Raw genomic sequence first — 10,104 nt, 5'->3', positions numbered from 1 at the left:
GTGCATGGATCCAATTGCAGGTACAATAAAGAACAAAAAATGCCAGCACCAAGGGTCTTGTGTCCAAAAAACTTGTATTAAGACATGGTATGTAAAAACCAATGTTTCGGTCCCAAGAGGGACCGAAACGTTGGTTTTTACATACCATGTCTTAGTCCCTCTTGGGACCGAAACGTTGGTTTTTACATACCATGTCTTAATACAAGTTTTTTGGACACAAGACCCTTGGTGCTGGCATTTTTTGTTCTTTATATAGTTATAGATTACTTTAATTTCGTTAATTACAATGGAAATATTAAAATTTTACCCTTTTTGGTCCTGACCACATGACCAAATTAAGTCATGTCTCTCTTTCATGGCCCCAAAATGGCTTATTGGTAAATTACTTTCATGCAATGAAGACATGGCATGAGGGCGTTAGGAGACAATAAGGGAATTTTAGGATTATGAACAATAAAAATGGATTTCTTTGAAAGACAACATACAAACCAGAGTCATAAACAGCTTTATTAAATCAAGTTTTTATTCTACAGGTTGATATATTAATCTAGTAATATTTTTTAAAAAAAGGAAAACAAATGGTAGAGTAGCAGTAGTGTGATTATAAAAAGAAAACATTACAGCACAAATAACTAGACACATTCCTTCTCTACATATTTCTGTTATAAATCAATGGAAAATGTTGTCTTGGCTAAGACAAGAACAGCAGGTAATAATGGCAGCAGCAAATAAATTGCAGCTCTCTTTAGGCCTATGGTGCACAGGGAGTCCACTCAGTCAGCATTTTCAGAGAGTCAAGGAGGACTCCATGTTCCACAGGCATTAACATGAGTGAAGGCAAATATACAGTGGAAACGTGTTCGATTAATATAAGACATTTTAAATATTTTGCTATTTGAAGGAACATGCATTGGAACTAACACTACATACAAATAGGGTATATTTACCCTATGATCATTTTACAAAGGGCTTAATGCATGATTAAGAGTGATCTACACTATCTCATTACTATTCTGTCTTACTTGGTCCTTATTAAAATGCAACCAAATAGATACACACTTTACCTATAACAGGCATTAAACATTTTAATTTTCCAAGTCAAACACTGTAGGTCTTTTTTTTATAACTTGAAATCTTGGTCCTGTTGGCAAGCAGAAAACAAATCTAAGCTGGCAATTTTTCCTCCTGTTAATTAGGAGGGAATAGTTTACATAAGCAATGAGACAAGATGGGCTACTTTATGAACGCTATAAAGCAGTCTGTGCATGCCCCTTGCCTCGCTGCACCTTCCAGACATACATTAGAACTTGTAATGAGCCGTTCACCTTGTCTTATTACCAGCAAGTTCTCCACTGTAAGCACCAGGTTCTAAAGAAGAACATGCTAACAGCTTAGCATATGGCAGTAGAGACGACAGCACCTGCTACCCAAGAGTGAGTCTCTCCCACCACACAGTGGTTGTTACTGTAGCAGCAGAGTGGTTACTGCTGTAAATAGCTACCTATCAGCAAGTTAATCATAACCCTTAGAATACGATGGTCTTTCGTGGACAATGAGTAACAAAATAAAGCAGCCAAGGTAGTCTTACATATATTTCTATGTAAAGTTTGTACCGTAGTAAGGAGAAAATGTCAGCTTATTTGGAAAAAAAAATGCAGGCCATTAAAAAATAACTGCATGTCAAAAAGCCAATTGCTCCTCCACCAGACAGATGCGAAGTCTTGCCTGTGCAGCCTTCTCTTAAAGGAAAGATTTTTTTTAATTTTTTTTGAAGAAATATACAGTACCTGTAAATTCTATCCTGTTTTGTTGATGTTGCTCTATTTCTCTTTTCACATAGAGCAATACTGTTAGAATATGACCTGTAACATGAATAGTTGGAAGTTTTCATGAATGCGCACCAACAAACATTCTGCTTTTGCAATGGCCAGACCCATTTATGCTGTATTTTTCAAAAGTCAGTAGGAGGCCAGAACCAGACACCTTTCCAGAATGTACAGAGAAAGAAGTAACTTTTCTTCCACACTAGCAATTGTGAGATAATGATTTCGCCATGGTTAATACAGCCTCTCTGTCACTCGGCAGATATGCTCTTTATAACAGAATACACCCTGGAATACTGTACAAAAGCTAAATTCAGAAAATTGGTCTTTAACTCATTTTTGGCTTTCAAGATTCATAGATGTTTTGGTGTTCACGGATACATATACGTATTTTCACCTCAATGCACAGACGATTTCCCCCCAGACATATACAAAATCTAAATTTAAATAACACATCAAATAACAATGTACCTACATATCCATCTAGCATGGAATGAAAGTCATAACTGGTTACAACCCCCATACAACCCCAGCAGTTGTATTCCCTTAGCAAGTGAGGGAATACAGGGTTATGGAAGATAGCTTATAGTACAAGTTGATCCAGGGACTGGTCCAATTGCCATCTTGGAATCAGGAAGGATTTTTTTGGAGAGGTTTCAAATGGGTTTTTTTGCCTTCCTCTGGATCAAGTAGCAGGTAGGCAGGTTATATACAGACTTAAAGTTGAACCCAATGGACATGCGTCTGTTTTCAACATAACTTATGATGTTACAATATTATGAATGCAATAATAATCACTGTATTAGCACCACAGATCATCTGTGACCACAGCCTATATTATCAATGTTAGTTGTAAGTAGGGTTGCCACCTTTTCTGATTAAAAATACCGGCCTTCCTATATATATTTATCTTTTTTTGGGATCAACCATCATTTTTACCGGCCAGGCCGGTAAAATACCGGCCAGGTGGCAACCCTAGTTGTACATTAAAGAAAAGTATTTTATATGTAAATGAAGCCAAATTCAAAGTGTGCTCATGAACGCCATCTGTAATGTTCGGCATGTTTGTAGTTATTTGGCCTAACAATATGTGTAAACTATCAGCCAGTTAGTAAAGATAAAACTCCGAGTTCCAGCAACTGGCCCCTAACTATGCCTTCCCAGCCTTTGTTAGCCTGTGGGTTCCTGGGAGAAGGATGCATTATTCCTTTTACAGTAACATCAATTCCTTCTGCCATTAGGGCTTTTCTTGCACGTTGCTCAGAGAACCTTCCAACTCCAATAACCAATTTTACTCCAAGTACCCTAACAGCTTGGCAAAGGGCTTCATCACATATCTCCAGCAAGGTGTCCCGCTGTGCCTTAGGAAGGTCTGTTGGGGTCAGATTCTTGCCTGAATGGTTCATGAAGATAAGAGGACAGTGGTTGTGTACAAAGCAGTGCTTGAAAAAAGTCTCAGGTTGACCACACAGTGACTTGAACAAACTCCAGAATCGAGCACCACTCACTTCACTCTGAGGACATTCAAACCCACGTATTCGCCTTTTTGGATGCTCTACTTCTGGCTTTGATACAGGCCCTTCAATCTGCAACCAGTCACGTACATGATTAACCTCCCCAAAGGGAACCTATTTAATGAAAATATAAAAAAGAGACAGATAGAAAGGGAGCAAAAAAAGAGCAATAGGACAATACTGGTATCCAGAATACTTGGGCCTGTCCGAGATTTTCTAGATAACCGATCTTTCCATAATTTGTCTACCAAAAAATAATTTAAAACCAATAGGATTGTTTTCCTCTGGTACTGTTTTATTATTTAAAAAAAAAGGAAATATGTTTTTTAAATATGTTTTCTGGAAACTAGCTGTACAGGTATGGGATTCATTATTGTGAAACCAGTTATTTAGAGAGCGCCCGAATTAAGGAATTGCCACCTTCCATAGACTCCGTTTTATCCAAATAATCCAAATTTTAAAAAATGATTTCCCTTTTCCCTGTAATAATGAAACAGGGCCTTGTAGTTGATCCAAACTAAGATATCATTAATCCTTATTGGAAGCAAAACAATCCTATTGGGTTTATTTAATGTTTAAAGAATTTTCTAGTAGACTTAAGGTATGAAGATCCAAATTATGGGAAGATCTGTTATCCGGAAGACCCAGGGTCCCCAGCATTCTGAATAACAGGTCCCATACCCGTATAAGCAAATAAATAAACATTCTCTGGCATCCAAGACTAGCAAAATCATTTAGGCTTTAATTTAACCGGCGCCTGTGTTTGTCTGGGAAATTATAACTCCATTTCTGTTTTATCATTTTAGAAAACAAAAGAAAAAAAATCAGATTAGCTGGATAGTCCCAGGTTAATTACAGCACAGATAGCAGAGTAAGGGTCGTATATTTTAAGCAAGGTTTAAACTATACAGTCATGCAAGTGTTTTTCTCGGCTCGATGGAGTTTGGCATAGCCTTATATTATCAGAGACTGTAATGAAGCAGTAGGTCCTAGAGGTGTAACCAATTATCACAGCCAGCTAGGCTGTCTGACCTTTTCCTGCAGTGTCACTCCTATTTCCAGTCAGCTTCTCCATCTGCCATTAAGTTTTTTCCTAATTGTTCCAAGCTACAGGCGCTTATTCAGGGATAGTATATTAATAAACCTGAGCTATGGAATGCTGATTGACTATTATCATTCGGCAGAGCAGTGCACTATAGGTTTATAGTAAGTACTGTTTAATAGAGCAAACAACAGCTGATTTATTACAGGAATAAAACGAATGAACAAGATAAGTTAATGGTACAAAATTCAGTACATACATTGAAAGAAAAAATATGTATGCTAACAGGAGGTTTAAGTAACAGTAACACCAAAAAATACAATTGTTTTAATGGAATGACAATTTAATGTACTGTTGCCCTGCCCTGGCAAAATGGGTGCATTTGCTTTAGTAAGACTACTATAGTTCATATAAACAAGCTGCTGTGTAGTAATGGGGGCAGCCATTCAAGCACAGGTTACACACTAGATAACAGATAAATTCTGAAGAATCCCATTGTATACTACAGAGTTCATCAGTTATCTGCTGTGTATTCTGTGCCTTTTCTCCTTTTTCAGTCAGTAATGGCTGCCCCCATGGCTACACAGCAGCTTGTTTATATAAACTATTATAGAGTATCTAAAGCAAATACACCCGTTTTACCAGGGCAGGGCAACAGTACATTATATTGACATTACAATAAAAAGACTTTCATTTTTTGGCGTTACGGTTTCTTTAAATTAACTTTACAACAAGACATAATATAGCCTAAAATGAATCAATGCAATTCATCTTACCCCTGTTTGTGCCATGCCAAATGGCCCTGGGTTCATACCCAAAAACAAGACCTCCTTTTTGGACTTGCAGTATGTCTGCACATAATTCTCATGAGGTGCCCACGCATATACCAAAGGATTGTACACATATTGTACGGGGTCCTGGAAAACCAGATTTGACAGTTTCAAGTTCAGTTCCAGTTCCACTTTCAGGAAACTGTCGGCTGGACTCTCAGTAGAAGAAGTGATGTCGGGTATATCAGAACAAAATGCAGAAAGAATTGATCCATTTTTTTCATCTTTGCTAAACTCTGTTTGAGAAATCAAAGCGGGATCATTATTTTTCAGATACATTACAGAGGAAATAATGATAAAACAGAGTAAGCAGGTATTATCTGTGCATTTAGGCATGCTGTTTGTCATATGTGCAAGAAAACAAAAAGTGGTGGGCTGGGAGAAAATTCAGTTGACAGGGGAAAAAATAAATAAAAACATCATATTAGAGCAGTTTTTGGAGAAGCTAATAGGACTTTTTATTCTAATGCAGCCCATACGATGAAGACCATAGGGAAGCCAGGCAGTGAGGAAAACATGCTGGGTAAGGCACAGGATGAACACTACATTTTGTCTTCCTCCACTTCCCCTTTCAGTTTTAAATGGGTGGTCACTGGTGCAGGCAGTCAAAAAGCTACAATTTTATTGTTAGTTTTTAAGACTTCTCTCATTTAAACCTCTGCCTGGTTGTTATTGTAAATGAAACCCTTGTTACAAGATAGCTGGTTTAAGGAGACATTGTTTTGCCACATACTCCTGCATTTGTGAAACAGCAACCTTCTACTTTCAGGTAATCAGCAATGGACACATTAGATACTTTAAACATTTTAAAACTTTTGCTTTGGGAAAAAAACAAACCCCAACCAAGTATTTTAAAAATATGTAACAGGGTTTTCAATATATCTAAACATACATAGTATCAGCAAAAAACTCACCTGCTATTTGAGAGTTTAGATATCCGGCCTATGCTAACAAGGGCACAATTGTTGTATACAAATTGAAAAGGCTATGGACACTGCCTTTTCACCAAGTTACAATAGCATTTTTATGGGAAATATGTACAATAAATTCACTAGAAAATGCAATGGAGATCATTAAGTAAAACCAGGGGTGCTTCTGCCATGAGATATGGTGAAAACTTTGCCCCTGGCATTTTACCAGGGGCAGCAACAACTCACCCTTGGTAATAACGTTATTTCAGAACATAAGAATAATTTAGAAATCATTTAGGTATATAGTTTGTACCTGTACACATGACAATGGAATGCATTCATAATGTATGTAGTGTGTTGTAATCATTTGTATTTGTTGTTTATGAAAGGTTACCTTGCTACTGAAATAGTTTGATTTTCAGTAAGTCTACTTTAAGGGCACTAACACACAGGTTGCTTTGTTGTAGGCATTAAAGTGTGGACGACAAAATGGCAAAAATGGCTCGCCATTGGCTGCAATGTAAATGGTGATGCATGTTTGTTATTTCCCATAGAGTGCAAGCATACTGAAATTTAGTCAGACTGCAAGTTGGTTCTCCCAATAAAAATGCTTAGACCTGCTGACACCACTACAGTGGGTGAGCTACTGCTTCTTGCAGCTGATGCAAACTGGATGGCAACTATCTGAGCATGCCTTCAAATAAAGGAATAGGTGCGGCTCACCAAAAGTCTTTGTTGGTTTAATTCCACGGGTTATCCTGTGTTCGATATCCCAAATCAATGTATCAATAATGTAGTTGGTTGTAGAACAAACCCAAGGCAGCAAGTTGACTGCAATACTTTTTATTGGGAGGTAGAGTTACACAACATGTTTCGGGCGGAGCCCTTTGTCAAGTGTGAAACATGCCTTTCCATCCTTTTGAACATTAGATTACAGTGGGAACGCTGATGGCTGAGCACCCGGTGTACGATAATGGAGCAGTACTAAATTGAGCATACAGGGGGTGAGTCTTGAGCGGCCAAAATGCTTTTGTTCTAATTTAAGAGTACAACAAAACTACACTACAACAGTAAAGCTTTAAAAGCTTTTTGCAGAACATGTAGCATTATCGACAAGTTAAACAATTAAAGTCTATAACTTGCTGGAGTCTGGATAAAGCAGGGCAAGTGTGGGCCATTCCACTTTTATTCAAAATACTGTTAAACATCCATTCTTGATGGCAGCACACTATATTTAAAATTTCACACAGATACATACGACAACAAAAAACTACTATTAAACATATTCAATAACTTTATATTTAAAAAAATATTAAGTTTTTTTTAGCCAATCTGGCCACTGGCACAACCCCCACCCTCACCAAAGCAAGAAGTCCTCCACCTGATTGGTACTTTCACAACTATACAGTTTTCCTGGGGACCCGTCATATATGCCACATTCAAAGACTGGGCAAGAAATGGGCCAATGTTCCCTTAAAAATAGGGAAGTATTAAAAGTATTGTGATGGCAACATCAAGACATGACATAAAAATCAGTAGTTTTAGTAAGAAGATCCTATTGAGAACATGGGTGCTCTATTATAATGAACACTCTTCCATATTAAAGCAGATAGCAAGAAATGTAGTATTTTATATACTGCACCATCCTAAGAATTCAGCATCTCTATAACGTTATGGGCTCACCATCTTTGATTTTGTTAGGAGTGTCAGTGACACCGCACATGCTCAGTGTGTTCTGAACAGCTGTTGACAAGCTACACTTAGGGGTCGTCATAAATCATCAAGTAGAAAAAGAAGTTTGAGGTAGCTAATGCTACATGGCTGTTTATTAAATTGCAATTCAAACTGCACTAGTTTCTGAGCTACCATGTAATGAGAACCTAATTAATTACTAATCGGCCTCATATCATAACTTTCACATTCTATGTAACAGTATATTGTGAATTGGTTTCCTAAGCGCAGGTAACGAACAGCAGCATAGAGGATGCAGTTTGGATCTGAAGAAAAGGAGGGGCACAAATCTTCACTGTTAACAAGCTAGGACACCTAGAACCCCAAAACATAATGTGCAGCATTTCTAGCCTACTTCTTTATTAAAGAGGTGCTTCACCTTTAAGTTAACTTTTAGTATGTTACAAAATGGCTAATTTTAAGCAACTAATCATTGGTCTTCATGTGTTCTTTTATATAGTTTTTGAATTATTTGCCTAGATTAAAATAGAATAAAGAAGGCACAAAATTGTGGGGTGCTAATCCATAGGAGACTCCCCATGAGGGATTACAAATAATGGATTGCACACCCAATTCCAAAAATAATGAATTTATTACAAAAAAACTAAAAACAAGAAAAAATTATAAAAAAAATATACAAAAATTATATAAAGAGGTGAGCTCAATGCGTTTCGACCTTAAGGGTCTTCCTCAGGGGCACAAATAGACAAAAAAAGAAGAAAAGAAGAAGAAAAAAGGCAGACTGCCTTTTTTCTTTTGTCTATTTGTGCCCCTGAAGAAGACCCTTACGGTTGAAACGCATTGAGCTCACCTCTTTATATAATATTTGTATATTTTTTTTTATAATTTTTTCTTGTTTTTAGTTTTTTTGTAATAAATTCATTATTTTTGGAATTGGGTGTGCAATCCATTATTTGTAATATTTCTTTCCAGTTTTCAAACAGGGGTCACTGACCCCATCTAAAAAACAAATGCTCTATAAAGCTACAAATGTATAGTCAATGCTACTTTCTATTACTCATCTGTCTCTTCAGTCCCTCTCCTATTCATACTCCACTAAGTAGCAAGTAAAATGCAGAGTGGTCCCCACATGAGTAAAATAAATGCATAAAACTTAACATCGTTTAACGCCCCTTGAAAACCCAAAGAAGCCACAAGCAAGCTGTTATTCTTCACAGCGGAACAATGGACATACCTGCCGGCACGCAAGCTTCCGCAGCCATTTCTAGCGTTCCGGGACATGTCCGTCACGTGACTTCCGTTCGTCTTGTTCCTCTTCCGGGTTGTTTCTATGCCGATACTTCGTGAAGTTCTCTGTGCGAGCTGAAGTAGAAATCTTAGAAGCAGGCAGGCATGAGAAAGCTCAAGCCTGCCTTCTATCTTGTTTTCTGTGCGAGGAGGTGGTTGGGGGAGAGGGAGGGAGAGCCATTTGAAGCAGGCAGGTACCGGACAGCTCAAGTTCTCTGTGTGGGGAGGGAGAGCCCCTTATTAAAGAAACTGCAAGTTGAAGGTTAGGCTCCTCCTAGTTTATGACGTACTCCTTTTGACAGTCGGGTACGGGATCTTCAATTGGATTTATTTAGAGAAACAGAACTTTCAGGAGAAAATGGTCAACATGACCTATAGGTAGGTTTGGCTGTAGATTCATATTTAAATAAGAACTTTTTGGAGTCAGTATGTGGTAGTGCCAATAATAGTAGAGATTAAAATGTGCCATATCCCTGAAAGCTGTAGTAAATCATCATACCCACCAAACATGCTTTGTCTTGGGGGATTATATTTATGAATGGAACATTCTATTCAGTACAAATGTATGTTCCATTTACTATTAGGATTGGCAGGTAAAAATGATGCTTGATGCCAATGTCATTAATAGGAAAAAAACTGTAAGAATATAAGAAGGCAGGTATTTTTTTTCCAGAAAAGGCTATTTACTATCCTTTGTTGCACAAAAAACTTGAGTCTTTAGTAGGGTTGCCACCTGGCCGTTATTTTACTGGCCTGGCCGGTAAAAATAAAGGTTGATCCCAATGTTATTAATAGGGAAAAAAGATAAATATATAGGAAGTCCTGTATTTTTTCCAGAAAAGGTGGCATTGCTCCCACTCCTGCAGAGCACAGCAAGTTCTCTTCGACCGCAAAGCACTCCATTTCCAAATTCAGGTCACTGGAGAACTTTTTCTTAAAAAAAAATTGCATACTTTGTGCCATAAACATTTTCATACAGTGTCAGAGTAATGGGTCCCAAGCCCA

At 37.6% G+C, this 10,104-nt stretch overlaps 1 protein-coding gene across 1 annotated transcript; it reads right to left on the bottom strand.

The window, feature by feature from the left end:
• Window positions 1–505: 505 nt before the first annotated feature.
• smug1.L (single-strand-selective monofunctional uracil-DNA glycosylase 1 L homeolog) lies at window positions 506–9,288 on the bottom strand. The gene is made up of 3 exons (XM_018244926.2): window positions 9,047–9,288; window positions 5,156–5,445; window positions 506–3,451 (listed from the first exon to the last, which is right to left on the bottom strand). The coding sequence occupies exons 1-3, from the start codon at window positions 9,072–9,074 to the stop codon at window positions 2,924–2,926; spliced, it is 846 nt and encodes a 281-aa protein (XP_018100415.1). The 5' UTR covers window positions 9,075–9,288; the 3' UTR covers window positions 506–2,923.
• Window positions 9,289–10,104: the final 816 nt, after the last annotated feature.

This window comes from Xenopus laevis, chromosome 2L (assembly GCF_017654675.1).
Source record: "Xenopus laevis strain J_2021 chromosome 2L, Xenopus_laevis_v10.1, whole genome shotgun sequence".
In the NCBI taxonomy this organism is placed as follows: Eukaryota; Metazoa; Chordata; class Amphibia; order Anura; family Pipidae; genus Xenopus; species Xenopus laevis.
Note: the sequence above shows the minus strand (reverse complement) of the source record. Positions and strands in the feature narration are given on the sequence as shown.